Source organism: Pagrus major, chromosome 13 (genome assembly GCF_040436345.1).
Source record: "Pagrus major chromosome 13, Pma_NU_1.0".
In the NCBI taxonomy this organism is placed as follows: domain Eukaryota; kingdom Metazoa; phylum Chordata; class Actinopteri; order Spariformes; family Sparidae; genus Pagrus; species Pagrus major.
This window is the reverse complement of record NC_133227.1, coordinates 23154082-23171735: the sequence shown is the minus strand read 5'-3', so window position 1 is coordinate 23171735 and position 17654 is coordinate 23154082. Positions and strand designations below refer to the sequence as shown.

At 39.0% G+C, this 17654-nt stretch overlaps 1 protein-coding gene across 1 annotated transcript; it reads left to right on the top strand.

Annotated features, from left to right (window-relative positions):
• Positions 1-1627: 1627 nt before the first annotated feature.
• chm (CHM Rab escort protein) lies at positions 1628-15104 on the top strand. Its single transcript, XM_073479912.1, has 17 exons — positions 1628-1701; positions 3498-3564; positions 3748-3820; positions 3983-4113; positions 4258-4373; positions 4483-4547; positions 4718-4864; positions 4982-5098; positions 5746-5857; positions 5983-6205; positions 7595-7672; positions 9878-9985; positions 10299-10362; positions 11418-11514; positions 12836-12934; positions 14238-14383; positions 14576-15104. Exons 1-17 carry the CDS (start codon positions 1650-1652, stop codon positions 14897-14899), a joined length of 2019 nt encoding a protein of 672 aa, XP_073336013.1. The 5' UTR covers positions 1628-1649; the 3' UTR covers positions 14900-15104.
• Positions 15105-17654: the final 2550 nt, after the last annotated feature.

Below are 17654 nucleotides of genomic sequence, written 5' to 3'. Positions count from 1 at the left end.
TTTTCACAAAATATTATCACAGTGAGAATTTTGATTAAAAAAAATCATCTGTAATTTGTAATTCATCACCTACTTCCTGTTTTCTAGTTCCATGAACATACTTAACAGCATCATCTGCATACGTGTGTATGCTAAAGATGTTATTTGTATTAATACTAAAGTCCTAATATGGAGCCTTGGTGGACCCAGATGTTGGACCCTTTGGCTGCTGTTACTCACATAAGACATTATCCAACAAAGTGTTTCATTTCAGATATTTAAAGAGTTCAGACAATCACATTTCATGACTGAAAACACTGGCCCAACAGCACCACACATACCCAACTTTTACTGATTCATCCTGAACACAAACTGTACAGGATGAAAAACCTTAATTAGATTCAGATAATCAGTTAGATTGTAAGCTTGTATTTGATTATCAGATTTTTGTATGGAGATCTGTCAGTTCAGATTTGAAGTCCCACAGAGACAGACTCTGCTGCTAAATTGGTTACGACCACTATTGTAATGATTTCACCTTTTATAAGTGGCAAACACCAAGAAAAATAAAAAGGTCTGAAAAGGAAAAGGAGAAGGCAGTTTAAAACTAACGAAAAAGGCAATATAAGCCACACATACTCAAACATACATACAGTATAAGCATACGTTTGTACACCTATTATAAAAATTTCACAAGGAAACAAGGTGAGCAAAGGAGGAAAGGAACCGAGTGCAGAGTATTTTTAACCATCTGGTCTGTTTTAGATGAATAAAGGAGAAACACAAGGAAACAGTCTGTGTTTTTGGCTCCATATCACTCAGTGTGTGTGTGTGTGTGTGTGTGTGTGTGTGTGTGTGTGTGTGTGTGTGTGTGTGCGCGTGCGTGCGTGCGTGCATGCGTGTGTGTGTGTGTGTGTGTGTGTGTGTATGGAGGACTTGGCAGTGGCAGAAAGTACCACAGAAGAAGAGGAAGTTGTTGCCAAACCTGCAGCCACGTCTCAGTGATCAGACAATAATCAAATGTCTGATGATCAGAATCTGATTACTTTTACTGACTTCATACCGTCCACATTTATTCATACCGCTGATATACGTACATGAGATAGTATCTACAGAGTGTATGGAGGTTGTATTGTCTGTAGTAAAGAATCATGCATCTGTTTCACACCACAGCTCCAGTCTGACAGGATGAACATTACAGAAACAGGAGAAATCTTCCTGGAGTTTAATTAGTTTTAACCCTGGTGAGACTACGGGATCTGTTCTGTACAAGACATGGACATAAAATCAGACAAAGACAAAAGAGAAAGACAAAAGCCTCCCAAGGGCAACGCTGGAGAGTTGAAGGGGGAAGACAACGCCTGTTTGTATGTAAAGCAAATATGTATACATTTATTTTTCTTTTAATCAGTCATTTGTTTCTATTTATAACTATATATAGCCTATATTTGAATATTTTTTGTTTTAATTTATTTTTTGATTGTAATTGAAGTAACTGACCTATTTAAGGACATTTTTTTAATAAAATGTAATAAAATAGTTAACCACAATAATCTAAATTCATAAAGACATAACATGAATATGTACATACAGTATGTGTGATCGATAATGATTATTGACTGATCAGCTGTCAGTCACTGTCACGTGACCGTGTTTTCCTGCTAACAAACATGGCTGCCGAGGATCTGCCGTCTGAATTTGACGTCGTCATTCTGGGCACAGGTAACGAAACAGCTGATTTTTTATGACATTTGATGACCTGTATCATATCTTTGAACGTGTATCTGTTCGACCCGAGGTTGTTCGGTCCCAAACACCCCGAAATCCCTTTTAAAATCGGTCCAAACTGTGGGCACGGGCTGGGGTTAGCCTTGGCGTTAGCTTACAGCTAACGCCCAATTGTCTTTAAATGACAGTGGCTAGCAGCTAACGGCGCTGCTGGTGTGTTAGCTCCTGGAAATAACAGACGTGTGCAAACATAATCGTTTTAACACAAGTGCCGATACTGTTTGTGTGTGTTAATGTTAGCAGCGGAGCTAACTGCGGTGTTTTCACGGCTAACGTTAGCTTCGTTAGTTTTATACGTAGTGTTAATGTTTCTGTGCCTGACGCTAACGTTAGCCCGCTGTGCTGGTGGCTAACAAGCTAAGAGCTGCTGTCAGTGCTCAGCCCGTCACGTGATGTTATGATACTAGCTATCTGTTAGCAGTCGTGTTGTTTATACCTGTGATTATACCAGACTCTTGCCTAACTAGTTTATCCAGGACATGCTAACTGTGTTTATCCCCTGTCTGCTTGTTAGTTTGTCAGAATGAATCAGCGTTGTTGGAGCTGACCTGTGTGTGTACACGTCAGCATCTACTACTCCCTCATCTCATCTCAGGGTGTCTGCTGAGTCAGAGTGTTGGCTGTACAATCAGCTGAGTCAGAGTAACTTAATGTAAAATCTGTAAAGATGTATTAAGCCATAACGTGATCCTGTAACTACACATCAAACACCAACAGCCACTTTAGCTTCATGTTCATTTTGACATAGTTGTCATCATAACAACAGTAACCAATATAAGTCTGTCAGTAATCTACGCAAGCACATTATATTCTTTTTCTGTTATATCTTGTGTGCGTATGCTGCCACCCAGACGTTATTTTCAGGGACATTCCTGCTTATTAAAGCCATGCAATGCCAAACCTCATCCTGCACATGTTACAACAGCATGGCTTCATATTAACAGAGTGCAGGTATTAGTGTCCTGCTGTAATTTGGACCCGTCTCCCCTTGAAAATGTTTGGTGCATGATGAAGCGCAGAATGCAGCAATGGAGACCCTGATATGTTCAGTAACTGATGTTGTATATAAAGCAAGAATTTACTGAGTGCAGTTAAAAACATAGGGTGATATAACACAGTGGTAACTAGAGACCATCTTGCATTGGGATCACACCAGCAACGATGCCTGTCAACATGTTGACGTTCTGACCCATGACTCTTCATTAGTCATTACTACTTCATTACATGGTTACTCGGTACTGGCCACAGACAGACAGATGTATAAACACGTGGCAGATACTGATATTAGGTAGTTAAACATTACAATATCAATATAACAACAGATATACACAATTTAGACAAAGATATGTGATGGAGGCAGAATATTTTACAGTTTAACAATAAACTTTATTATGTTAAATTACACTGGTGCACTGAAACTGTAAACTTAATTTAGATTGAATAACTATGAATTACTGCAAGTATCTTTTTTTTGCATTATGAGAAAAAATCCTAAACATAAATGTTTTAAGCCTGTGCATATTGGACAGCATATATGACATACTGATATATCTATGATAGGCCAATGTAGGTGGATAATATTGGCCAACCTGTATATCGGTCATGCTTTAGCTTTTGGAAATGTTTTACTCAGCGTCCCAACGTTTTTTCTGAATCAGGGTTGTATTGTACACCTTGACCCCTGTGTCCTTTCCTGCTGTTACACCTTTATGTGTGGATCATGTCTTCAGGTCTTGCTGAGTCGGTGGTGGCAGCAGCCTTTTCCAGAGTGGGACAGAGAGTTCTTCACGTCGACAGGTCGGTCTTGATATCTCACATCATTATTTAGGATCAGAAACACCTGAAACTCACCTGTCAGCGAGCTGCAGGAGTATCTGTTGAGAATCAGATTATGGATGAAATAATCCAATTTTAGTAATCTTTAATTGTTGATCCCAGCATAAACCTGCCTGACAATTGAACATCACTGTGTGTTTTCAGGAGGAGTTATTACGCAGCCAACTGGGCCAGCTTCACCTTCAACGGTCTGCTCACCTGGATACAGCAGCATCATGTGAGTACAACACTGCTCGCTGTCCATGTTCCTGTAGAAAAACTACAAACATGGAAGATTGTACCGCTCCTGAGCATGATGGAAAAGATCAAGGAAGTAGAAAATTATGTCAATACGTCAGTACAGTAACCTGTGTGTGTATGTGTGTGTGCATGCTTGTAGGAGGAGTCTCAGCCAGAGGAGGCTCAGGATTGGTCGAGCCTGTTGGAGGAAGGGGAGGAGCTGATCTACCTGTCAAACTCAAACTCAGAATCCGACTCCATCAGTAACGTGCAGGTGTTCTGTTTCACCAGGTAAACCTCGGAGTCAGTCTGAATTCTGGTTACTGCTCTATTTTTCATTTTCATTTTTATTTTTCATTTTGATTTGAGTGAACTGTAATCCCAAGACACAGATATTAATAAATTATTAATTTTGTTTATTCATGTTGTTCTCAGTGAGGAAGAAGAGGAGGAGGAAGCCCCGAGTCCCGATCCTCCAAACACCACAGAAGAAGAAACAGGTGGAGCTGAAGAAGACCCTGTAAAAGAAAACTCAGAGACAGAATCTGCAGGTTTGAGAATCATTCAGGCTTTAATCTTTGAACTCTGCAGAAATAATTCATCACATTGAATCCAGAATTCACAGGAACAGTTTCAGAAACCTGCTTTTTTAAATTCTAGATTCGAAAGAAGAAGACACAAAGGAGAAATCAGAAGCAGCGGCAGACGGAGAGGAAGAAGAACAGGTGAGAGCAGAAGATGCTCAGATTTGATCATCTGGATTCAGCTGCACCTGCTGATTAATCAAAAGTAGAATCGGATCAAAAATATGTAACCCACTATGTCCAACAGTACACGATGAGTAATCTACAGTACAGAGGGATGAAAGACAGGTGTTTTTCATCCAATCACACAGGCCTCACAGACGGAGGAGGAGGAGCCAGAGGCAGATCAGCCAACCACCTCTGCTGCTCAAAGCCAATCAGAGCCAATCAAAAAGAAGATCAGCTACCCTCAGCTGGTGAAGGAAGGACGCAGGTTCAACATCGACCTGGTGTCCAAGGTAACGCGGTGTAATTCAACAGAAAGATTCAGAATAATGAAGTTAACATAGAAATATAACAGAACGTTACACAACATTATAACGTGCAGTCAAGAGTTTTTCTTCTTCTGCCTCCAGCTCATGTATTCTCGCGGCTCATTGGTTGATCTGCTCATCAAATCAAACGTCAGTCGCTATGCAGAGTTCAAGAACGTCACCAGGATACTCACCTATCGCCACGGAAAGGTGCAACAGGTGAGTACAATCCATCCGTGTGTTGACCTGTCTGTCTGTTCACCTGTCTGTCCCCCTGTTGTCCTGTTTCTCTCTTTGTTGACCTGTCTGTCATTCTGTTTACTTGTGTTTCTCTGTGTCCCTGTCTCTCTCTGCGGTTTCTTTATGTACCTGTCTGTCTATCTCTTGACCTGTCTCTTGACCTTTCTGTCTCTCTGTGTATCTGTCTTCCTGTTTATCTACCTGTCTGTCTCTCTGTTGACCTTTCTCACTCTCCATCTCTCTGTTGATCCGTCTGTCTCTCTGTTGACCTGCCTGTCTCTCTGTTGACCTCTCTGTTGACTTACCTGTCTCTCTACCATCCTGTCTGTCTCTCTGTTGTCCTGTCTGTCTCTCTGGTGACCTGCCTGTCTCTCTGTTTACCTCTCTGTTCTCCTGCCTGTCTCTCTATTATCCTACCTGTCTCTCTATTATCCTACCTGTCTCTCTGTTGACCTGTCTGTCTCTCTATTGTCCTGTCTGTTTCTCTGTTGACCTGTCTGTCTCTTTGTTCACCTGTCATCTTTCTGCTGACCTGTCTGTCTCTCTGTTGTCCTGTCTGTCTCTCTGTTGAACTGTCTGTCTCTTTGTTCACCTGTCGTCTTTCGGCTGACTTGTCTGTCTCTCAGGTGCCCTGCAGCAGAGCCGATGTGTTTGCGAGTCGTCAGCTGTCGGTGGTAGAAAAGAGGAAGTTGATGCGTTTCCTCACTTCCTGTATGGAGGAGACGGAGGAGCAACAGGGTGAGACACCTGCTGACATCATCAGTACTCACCTGTTAGAGGGGACCCACCTTCGTATTAATGGAATCTACCTGCCCTTGCAGGGCATTTTGGATAATGTAGTCTTTTGTCCCCTTTCCCTCCAGCCTACAACGGTCGGCCATATTTGGAGTTCCTATGTGACCAGCAGCTCGGTGACAACCTGCAGGACTTCCTGCTTCACTCCATCGCCATGGTAACAGAAGACACGCCCACAGAGGAGGGCCTCACTTCCACGCGTCACTTCCTGCGCTGCCTGGGTCGCTACGGCAACACGCCATTCCTGTTTCCCGTCTACGGCCTTGGAGAGATACCCCAGTGTTTCTGTAGGTAAGAATCTGTCTGTCTGTTTATCTGTCTGTCCGTCTGTCTGTCTGATTATACTGCCATTACCACCACTACTACAAGTACCACCTCTACTTCTACTACTACTACTGTCACAACTGCTCATTACTGACACTGCTACAACCACCACTACTACATCTACTATTAATGGCGTTGCCACTGCTGCTGGTATTGATGTTACTACTACTATAAGTAGTAGTAGTTTTAATACTATTACTACTTTTTGTACCACTACTGTGAATACTAAGGTGCAGATAAGTACAAGTAAGCTACACGCTACAACAGCTTCAGCTCTCAGTATACTGCATGTTGTCAGTACTGCAGTAGTACTCCGGCTCCAGTATGTGCCACCACGCACGTTGACGTCTGTACAGGCAGACGAGTTAGTTGTCATGGTGACGGCTGCTGTCTCATTAGAACAGAGCATGAATATTAATGAGGAGGGTGTCGCCCAGGGCTCCGCTCATTTACATATTAGATGATCCTCGGCGGATATTACTGCTCAGCTGAGACACACACACACACACACACACACACACACACACACACACTTTGGGGCTTCAATTTGTCATGTTTAGTTTGTCATGTTTAATGTTTTGTAATTTATAGCTGTGCTAATTAATTATTTTAACATAATGACTGTGTGATCTGTCAGTTCAAGTTGCTCTGTGTCTGCTCTGTTTGCTGCCATGTTCACCACGATTGCTGTAGACGCTGATAATATATCAGATGTTGTGTCTCTTAAATCTCTTAAAATCCCATAAGCCATAAAGTAAAAATTTCTATTCATAAAGTCAAATGTCAGAAACTTAAAAAGTTCATTTTTATTTTTTTCTTGAAGTCATAGTTTTATTTATTGAGTCAAACATTTTCAGGAAAGACCTCAACTTTTTCTAAAGTTGTAATAAATGTTTGTGAAGTCTGAATCTTTACTTAGAAAGTCCACTCAGAAACTCAGATTATTTTTTATTGAAGAAGATTTTTTCCCAGAAAGTCAATTTTTATTCAAAAATGTCCTTTTTACCAAGAAATAAAAAACATACATTTTAAAGATTAAAAGATTTAAAAAAAATAAAATATTTGATTTAAAACATAATTTTTCCTCAAAGCTGATGTGGACAAAACACACATCCAACACACACTCACACATACATGGTAATGTTTGGAGTTAGAGAGCGAGAGGAGGAGCGGTGTAGAGAAACCACAGCTGACTATGATTGGCTGAGACACATCATAATCTAGGCAGAGATGCCATTAAACACCCTCCTCATCAATCTAATCTCATTTTGGAGTCTGGCAACTGTAAATGTCACGTTTTCCTTTATGTTGATTTGATAACATTCCTGTTGTTGTTGTTGTTGTTGTGTGTTTCAGGATGTGTGCTGTGTTTGGAGGAATCTACTGTCTGAGACATTCAGTCAACTGTCTGGTGGTGGACAAGGAAACCAACAGGTAAAAATACTGTAATACTGATAGTACTCAGAGTACTCGTACTGCTCAAAATACTGCCCTTGTTCATTGTACTGATACTTGTTCCCAGTGGTCATCGTCCAGCGGTATTGTGGCGAAAAATACCCCTGTGGCTTGAAAAGCACAGAGCACCATTATAAAAGAGACGTCTGTAAAACTGTTCGACCTCAAAGGTCAATCATGACTTTTTGATCAATGGAGGTTATTTATTTATCCAGCTTTCTTCAAGCCGAGCAATTCTCATTAGACTGAGTAGTCGCCGTCTTTGGTTCACTGAACCTGATGTAAACCAAATGTTTGTCACAGAAATATTGTTGACACACTCTCAGGTGTGTCCAGACGGAGTGACGGCAGCTTGTTTTCTTCCCACTACAAACAGTAAAAAACACCCAAAAGTCAAATACAGCTGGACTTGAGCTGTTTCTGTCATCAGTTATGTGATTTATATTGATGTTTAATGGATTTTGTAGCTTTTAAAAATGAAGGGACTCAACAGACAGGTAGACAGGTGTGTGTGTGCGTGTGTGTGTGTGTGTGTGTGCGTGTGTGACCTTCCTGTTCAGAGCCGTGATTGGACGATAATTTATGATCAGTAAAATATTCAATTTATGAAGAGGAAATTAACATTATAATTTAACCTCTGATCCTCTTCACCTCCTCCTCCTCCTCCTCTTCACACCTCACTGCTCTCTCTCTCTCTCCCCTCTCTCTCTCCCCTCTCTCTCTGTCTGTGTCAGTGTCTCTCTATGATTATTTGCTGCCTCGTCAGCTGCCAGATTAAATGACTGATTGACTGCTGACACACACACACACACATGCACACACACACAGGTGACCTATCGAAGGTCGCACTTTAAAAAATGACTGTCAGATTGTGTCGTCATGGTGACATTACCCTGTTCGCATGTTAGCATTTCTCTTTCAAGAACCATGTTGAGTGTTACTCTTTGTCTCGTGCTGTTGTAATGTCTGTTAGCCTGTTTTTTAGCCCACATTTGTTTACATTTAGTCAAATTGTCTTCACTAAAAGTCTGCCAGATTAGCTATTAGCAGTTTCTGTTTGTAGTGTATCCATTGGTGTACAGACAGCTATCACTGGATTACTTTGATGCTGAGGAAAACTTAAAAACATGGTCTTTTTTTGATGATTTCTTAGTGGATTTATGGACATATTTTTCTGTACAGACATCAGAGATAATGATATCTTCAGGAGGTGTAAATCACACTGAATGTTATCAATCATGTTTCAGGTCTGTGTGTTCACATTTAATTCAGTTGTGACTCTGAGAAAGAGGTCCATTTAAGAGCAAACTGTGGTAATTTAATTAACGTATCTTAATCAACTCCTGCTGCAGCTCCACCTGCTGACCGAACTACAATAACAAACCTTTATTAACTTACTTCCTGCCGGGTGCCGTTCTGCTCTGATTTGCAGTCAGTAAAAATCATTCTGTGTAAATGCTAACGGTGCTAAAAGGGTAGCAGTGAGACACACGAGGAGCTCTGACTGTGTGTGTGTTATTATCATCTGTCTATTATGTTTATGTGTGTGACCTTCTAGTGCCGCTGCTCCCCAAAATGTGTGTGTGTGTGTGTGTGTCAGAGGTTATGGATGAGCTTTTGTGCGCATCATTATTCCCAATAATAGGTTTCAGTTCTGTGTGTGTGTGTGTGTGTGTGTGTGAGAGAGAGAGTAAGTGAGACACCCTTGAAAAGGCTGCTGCCTTCAAAATCAATCATTTTTATACTGAAATCACAATTTAATAAAGTGAAATATTCAAATCACAAGAGCTGTGATTGTAATTATAACTCACAGGTTTAGTTGCCGACTGTTGGTTTAACTGACTATAAACTGAGCTGTAGTTAATTAACATTAATTCAGTATACCGATAAAACAATTAGTGGATTAATTGATTGACAGACATTAACCAGCTGATAGATTAAAAACTGATCTAAGTAATTTTTTAAGCTATATTGTGAAATTCACTGGTTTAGGAAAAACGAATATTGCTTTTTTTTGCTTTGTTTTAGTAAACTGAATCTCTTTTGGTTTTTGAATTTCGATCGGAGATTAACAAGACATTTTGCTCAGTTTGTTCTTTAGTTTAAAAAATATCCAAAGTTCTTTGTAGTGTCTGTTTACAGTCCAATCAATGACATCATGGTGTGTGACCCCCCTTCTTTCAGGTGTAAGGCGGTGGTTGACAGCAGAGGACAGCGAATCAGCTGCACCCATTTTGTGGTGGAGGAAGGCTACGTGGGGGCGGACCGGAAGAAGATGGCCACACCCACCAGGTCAGGACCCACCAATCAACAACCAGCCAGTACCACCCAGTTTCCTACCAAACACTCAAACCTCTCATAAAGATGAATAATAACTGCTTAACATACAATAATAAATTAGGAGCATTTAGCTCAGGTAGGAAGTTAACCTGCTGATGTCCTTGGTAGATGTAATCGGTCTTATATATATATATTATATATTATTAATTTGTACAGTCAGGGATTCAGGTAAGTTTTCCATGGATTGGTCTTGGATGAAGTCCAAATGTTGACCCAGTGTAAATCTCTAACTTTAGTCAAATTGTCTGTCTGTCTGTCTCTTCAGGTCTCTCTCCAGAGCTGTTTTGATCACTGATGGCTCCATTCTTCCAAGTGACTCAGACCAACAGGTAAATCCTGTCAATAACAAATTTGAATTCATTCAAAACATTAATGTTGAACCTTGGTTTATGGCCAAATAAATGCTAAACTGTGCTTTGTGTTTACTGCCTATTAGCTAATGTTGTGTACACGCTACTACTACAACTAAGATTGTGAATGTGGTGAATATTATTCCTGCTAAACATCAGTATGTTAGCATTGTCATTGTGAGCATGTTAGCATGCTGACGTCAGTTCATCATTAATGTGGAGGAACATCAGTCGGCCTAATATCTGAGCCTTGTGTTGAGTTTCAAAATGACTTCTAGACAAAAATGTAAAAAATGTGAAATGATAGCAAAAATGATATATACATTTCGGGTAATGTTATTTTATGAGTTAAACTGCTTTTATTCTGAAGCATATGCAGGAAGTGATGAGTAACATCTTTGTGAAGCATATCTTAAGCTCAGATTAATCTAAAGTAGAGCTCAGTTGAAGCTCAGATGACACTCGGGTAAAACTCAGGTGAAGCTCAGGTAAACTCAGGGTGGAGTTATTAAATACTTTGATTTGCTGCTAACCAGCTGGTTAGAGGATTGAATGAGGAAGTCAATCAGACTTTTCAAAGTGTGAAACTTCAGGTCAGAGGTCACTGTGTCCTTCAGCCCCAATGAATTATGGGACGGATGTTAATGAAAAAGTGGAGAAAAAAGTCAAATAAAGAGTCGCTTACTGAAGAAAATCCGCAAATTCATCTGTCTGAACACACACACACCGACACACACTCCTCACTAATTAGGTGTGAGTTAAATATTGAAATATTGAATTAAGTTTGGTCAGAGAATTATGATGCTTCATAGATCTTCTGCTGTGCGTGTGTGTGTGTGTGTGCGCGCGCGTGTGTGTGTGTGTGTGTGTGTGTGTGTGTGTGTGTGTGTGTGTGTGTGTTAGCCTGCAGTGTTCAGTAATAAGATGAAACTAATCTGGTTTTCAACACTCTGAGGAGGTTTTTCATTAAAGACTTTTGTCTGTCTGGTTAAACTCAGGTGGAACTTTTATCTGTCTGTCTGTCCGTCTGTCAGGTCTCCATGGTAACGGTTCCTCCAATAGCAGCAGGATGTCCGGCGGTGAAGATGGTGGAGCTGTGTTCGTCCACGATGACCTGCATGCCTGGAACATGTGAGACACAAACACTCGCTGTTATATCTCGTCTCATTGCATTTCCATGACTTTATATAATCTTTATTTAGCCTAATGTCTCATCTGATTTTCTATTTCATCTCAGATTCATAATTTTATCTTATTATCTCATGAATCATCTCTCGTCTTTAAGTATGATATTTTATCTCCTGTTTCTCGTTATCTCATCTTCATAATTTCTCCATATGTCGTATCTTATATATATATAATCTCACAGCTTTTATTTTGTGAATTGAAGGTTCCTTGAAGAGGTTTTTGAGGTCCTTGGGGAGGTTTTAGGAGCCTTTATTTCCATATAACTAAATCAGTATAAATACATGAAATACGTGAGAGATCTGAAGCTGGAGGTGATGATCAGTGAGACTCTGCAGCTGAAAATCCTGCAGTGTCCTTGAAGAGAAACTGATGAATCCGCCAGAGAAACACTGATTAATGACCAACAACACACGCACACACAAAGCAGGACTGTGTGCGTGTGTGTGTGTGTGTGTGTGTGTGTGAGTGTGTTTGTGTGTGTGTTACGCCTGTCAAATCATCATCATCATCATCTTCTTCTTCTGCTGCTGTGTCCTGATGCTGCAGTGTGATTGGTTACTGAGTCAGTGGGCCTGAACGGCTTTAAAACAAAACACCATTTATCTACACACACACACACAGACAGGTTGTGTTCATATCTACAATAAAGTTTTATAAAAATCCTTAAGTCGCAATTACAAAGTCTTGACAGACAATTTGTTGATTAACTGACTCATTGATTGGCAGCGAAAATAAACTGTTTTGATAAACATTTAATAATTTTAATGTCATTTATCAAAGAAAAATCTTCGCTTTTCATGTTTGTCAGGGTTTTTCTGTTTTATAAGTTAGAACTTTATTAATCCTAAAGGAAATTCTTGTGCCAGAGATTGCTCCAAATTACAGTAACATCAGAATCAAAAATAAAAACACAACAGAATAATAATAATAATAAAAGAGGAAAAGAAGTAAATGCTTACATCAGTGCCAATCAGAATAACAATAAATACAAAAAAACAACACATAAAAACAAAAATAACAATAAATAAAAATAAAAAATAAAAAAAATCTAGGAAAGTAGGCACCTAGAAATGAACAAAATTGGAGAGGGTAGTACGCAGTTATATTGAGGACTAATAAAGGTAATTTACACATGATATTGACAAAAACAATGGAAAATAGTCGGCCTGACGCCATAGAAACAATGGTTGGTCTGTTGCCATGGAGACCACAGACATCTGATGAAGTTGTTTAATGAGATAATGAATTTTTTTTTGTCTCCTAGATTTGGTCCATCTCACCTGTCAGTCAGTTGGCTCCGCCTACGAGGACCTGTCGCCGGTGGTCACCAGGATGTTCCGCACGCCAGAATCACATGACCAAGGTAACACACACACACACACACACACACACACACACACAGACTGAATGATACTCTCTATCCTGTAAACTTTCTCTCCTCTTTGACCTCCTCTTCTCTTTGTCTTTAATTCATTCATCATTTCCTTCTCTGCTTTTAATTATAACATGAACAACCTGCAGGAATGAACACACACACACACACACACACACACACACACACACACACACACACACACACTCTCGAGCCTCGAGGATGGATGGATGCAGGTTTAAAGAGATTCATCAGAGGGGATGAGGGAGGAGGACAGAAGTTTCTGCAGCTTCAGCTTCTTTATTCTGAAGCTGGAGCTGCAACTCATTATTATTTTTATTCACGACTAATCAACGCAATCATTTTATTTACTTATCAATTAATCAATTGGTCGAAAAAATGTGGGAAAACGTCCATCAAAAGTGTGTCCACTATGGCCTCAATAATAAATACAAGAGGATTAACTACAAAAACAAGAAAATGTAAAATCTTTGTAAAAGTGGAGTTCATGGCAGAGCTGTTGTGTTTTGTTTTTCCTCACAGTAAGAGGTTAACTGGTGACTGCAGGTCCTTAAAAAGTCTTAAAACTTCTTATATTCAATTCTCTAAATATCAGGCAAGTCATTTTAATATATTTATGTCAAAATAAGTCAAACGAAAAGTGTGTGAAACATTTCTGACATTACAATTCAACCTATCACTGAAACTAATATTGTCTTTTTACTTTAAAGCTGCTGACAAAATGTAGATTAACCTAACTCCCTCTAACAACCATATCTTTACATTAAACCTCCAGCTCAGGACCAAAATCTCATAAATTTGGTTTAAAAGGATCCTGAAAGGGTCTGATGCCTGTAGACGATACTGGGTGGCTCAGATTCGACTTGGACATTTCAGATTAATTCACCTAAACTAAACGTATAATTGGACTCAGTACAAATGATCTGAATTCCACAGTGAATTTCATCTTTGTGGTTATTATTTCAAATCTGTTGGCGTCTCAGACGAGCGTTGTTTCTACATGAGTCCCCAAAGTGAGCATAAACGTGTGTGCGTGTGTGTGTGTGTGTAGCCTTCAGTGTTTCTGTATGTAAATCTGACATTTTGTCACTTTACAGGTGGATCTCACTGAGACTGACATTTATATACTGCTGTAGACTCACAACTGTGAAAAACCTGCTCATAATTTGACAAATGATAAAAAATATGTAGGTACATTTATACTGACAACAGCTGATCTTCTGTCTGATTTTTATTTGATGTTTAAATCTTTTAAATGTCTCTCTTTCTGCAGAAAACTGTCCGTCTGTCCTCTGGTGTCTGTACTTCAACATGGCTGACGGTTCGGGGCTGGAGGTTGAAGGTCACGACCTCCCGTCTAATGTTTACATGTGCTCTGGACCGGACGGAGGTCTGGGTCACGAACACGCCGTCAAACAGGTGAGACACACACAAACCAACAGTCATATAAAAACCAACACTGTGTGAAGTTTCTGCTGCTTTGACCAAGTCGCGTTAGTGTGTCGTCATCTTTTGTCCAAAGTTACTGCCAGAACTAACAAAAATAAAGTCCTTGTAGCTTCAGACAAAGATTAAAATTGCCATCTGACAGTGATTTTATTTTCCGTTCAGGCGGAGTCGATTTTCCAGAAGATTCTCCCTGAGGAGGATTTCTGTCCTCCTGCTCCGAACCCTGAAGACATCATCTACGATGGAGACAACACCTCCTCTGCCACGGGAGGAGAGGAGGAGGAGAAGAAGGAGGAGACAGAAGACAAACAGGAGGAGAAGGAGAAGGAGGAGACGGAAGATAAACAGGAGGAGAAGGAGAAGGAGGAGACGGAAGATAAACAGGAGGAGAAGGACGAGACAGAAGATAAACAAGAGGAGGAGGAGAAAGACGGAGCAGGAGAGGAGGAGAAAGAGGAGGAGCAGAGCCTTCAGACTGAGGAGTAACATGCAGAGATAAAGTGTATAAACCTTCTGTTAAAGCCAAAAGCTCCTGCAGTGATTTGTGGGTTAAAGTTGCCTTCATGTCTTGTTTTAAATCTTTATTATTTTTCTATTATTTGTTCTTGCCTTCTGTCTTATTTAAATACTGTTTACACTTTGTTCTGTTCTGCGGAAACATTAAAGCTTCAACATGAACAAACTCTCAAAATGTCTTCAGGGTTTTTTCAACCACAAAAAAATCTCCCTTAAATGTTTTTTACTGGGTTACACAACATAACAAAAATATCCTGATTTTTTTTTTTTCACTCCACTTCACACATGAGAATTTGTCAAAAAAAGGGTTTTTACTTAGTTTCAAGCATGAAAAAAGAAAAAATTTTAAAAAAGTTTCTCCTAAAAACCTTTTTTTTCACAATATTTTTTTTCTTGTTTCACACATGAATTTTTTTTAGAAACATTTGTTTTCACTTTGTTTCACGTATTTCTCCGAAAAGAAAGTGTTCATGATACATTTTTTCCCCTGTTCGACACTTTGTTTCACACAAAATTTTTAGAAAAAGTTAAGAGAAAAAAGACAGAATTTTGAGAAAAAGTCTGAAAAAAAGGCAGAATTTTGAGAATTTGTAGTTTTTTAAAAGTCAGAATTTTAAGGGAAAAAAGTCAGAATTTTGAGAAAAAGGTTAGAAAAAGTCAGAATTTTAAGAGAAAAGTTGAGGGAAAAAAGTCAGATTTTTGAGAAAAAGGTTAGAAAAAGTCAGAATTTGGGGTGGAAAAGTTAGAATTTTGAGGACAAACTTTTAGGGGGAAAAGAATTTTGAGAAAAAGTCTGAAAAAAGTCAGAATTTTGAGAATTTTTTTTTTTTAAAAGTCAGAATTTTGGGGGGGAAAGTTAAGAGTTTTGAGGAGAAACTTTGAGGGGGAAAATATAGAATTTTGAGGAACACGTTTGAAACAAAAGTCTAAATTTTTAGAAAAAGTTAAGGGAAAAAGTCAGAATGTTGAGAAAAAGTGAAAAAAGTCAGAATTTGGGGGTAAAAGTCATCATTTTGAGGAGAAACTTTTTTGGGGAAAGTTAGAATTTTGAGAAAAAATTGAGGGAAAAAGGTCAGAATTTTAAGAGAAAAGTGAAAAAAAGTCAAAATTAAAAAAAAAGTTAAATCTGAATTTTGGGGGGAAATTAGAATTTTGAGGAGAAACTTTTAGGGAGGAAAAGATAGAACTTTGACGAAAAAGTCTGAAACAAAAGTCAAATTTTTTTGAAAAATTTAAGGGGAATAAGTCAGAATTTTGAGGAGAAACTTTTTGGGGAGAAAGTCTGAATTTTGAGAAAAAGTTTGAAAAAAAGCCAGAATTTTAAGAGAAAAGTTCAGGGAAAAAAGTCAGATTTTTGAGAAAAAGGTTGGAAAAAGTCAGAATTTTTAGAAAAAGTTTAGGGAAAGTTAGAATTTTGAGGACAAACTTTTAGGGGGAAAAGTTAGAATTTTGAGAAAAAGTTAGAAAACGTTTAGGGGAAAAAAGTCTGAATTTCGGGGGGAAAAGTTTGAATTTTGAGGATGAAGTTACGTTAAGTTATACAGTAAGTGTAGTTATGTGAACTCAGCCTGCATCATGATTAGGACTCACAATGAGGATATGGAGTGTAACGATACTGTGAGAGCTGTCGCTGACTTTATTTACAGGCTTTCATAAATCATACAATCCATATTCGCAGGTGGTGAGGATGATTCAGATGAGCTGACTGGAGAAGGCAGAGTGTGTGTGCAGACTGCGCGCTGACAGCACAGTCGTGTCCACTGCAGCGATTTCACACAAACTACATGAAAACTGAAATCGTATTTGGTGAAACATGAACAGTAGGCTATTCATTCTTTAATGCTTTTTCATTTAATCTTGGATATCTACCATCGATTATGATTACTGGATCAGTTAGTTACCAAAGAGTCCAGATTTGTGTTGGCAGATATTTTTACAACTGAAAGGTGTTTATGGAATAATTATCACACTATAAGTGCAAATACGGAAATGCAAGTATGTGAGTAAAACAACACAAGTCTCCTGAAAAGTTTTTCTCCTGAATTTTTTTCAAGTCTGTCTCACACATGAAACATTTAAAAAACAAATCAATTCTACTGAAAAAATGTTTTTCTCCTGAATTTTCTTTGTTTCACACATAAACATTTTTTGACATTTTCTTTTCACTTTATTTCCCACATGAAAAATGAAAAAAAAAAAAAATCTCCTGAAAGAAAGTTTTCCTCCTGATTTTTTTTTTCTTTTTGTTTCACATATGATTTTTTTTTTTTGGAAATTTTGTTTTCACTTTGTTTCACACATGAAAAACGATTCTCCTGAATTTTTTTTTTTTAAATTTGTTTCACACGTGAAAAAAAAAAAAATTCTCCGGAAAGAAAATGTTCATGAGAATCCCCAGCCCAACTCAAAACCAGCCCAAAGAGATGCAAAACCAGAGACTCAAAACTCAAAACAATGCATAACCTCTACAGAGACTTCAAACACACTCACAAGACCATAGAGACACAAAACTACACACAAACACCTGAGAGCAAAGACTCAAACCACTGTAAAGACACCAGACTCAAAAAGACCACAAAGGGACTCAAAACCACCAGACGTCACATTTTATTTGTCGGAAACATTTCTTCGGACTGTCCCCAGCCTTCAGGAGCAGCTTCACTCTCTTCAGCTCGTGTTTCTTCAGACTTCGACCTTTAGAAACAGGAAGTGGATCTGTGGGGGG

Coding starts and splice junctions, on each gene's coding strand:
- chm (XM_073479912.1), top strand. CDS start 1,650: ATGGCTGCCGAGGATCTGCCGTCTGAATTTGACGTCGTCATTCTGGGC. Junction 5,858..5,982: donor GGAGACGGAGGAGCAACAGG/GTGAGACACCTG, acceptor CTTTCCCTCCAG/CCTACAACGGTCGGCCATAT. Junction 11,515..12,835: donor GACCTGCATGCCTGGAACAT/GTGAGACACAAA, acceptor TTTGTCTCCTAG/ATTTGGTCCATCTCACCTGT.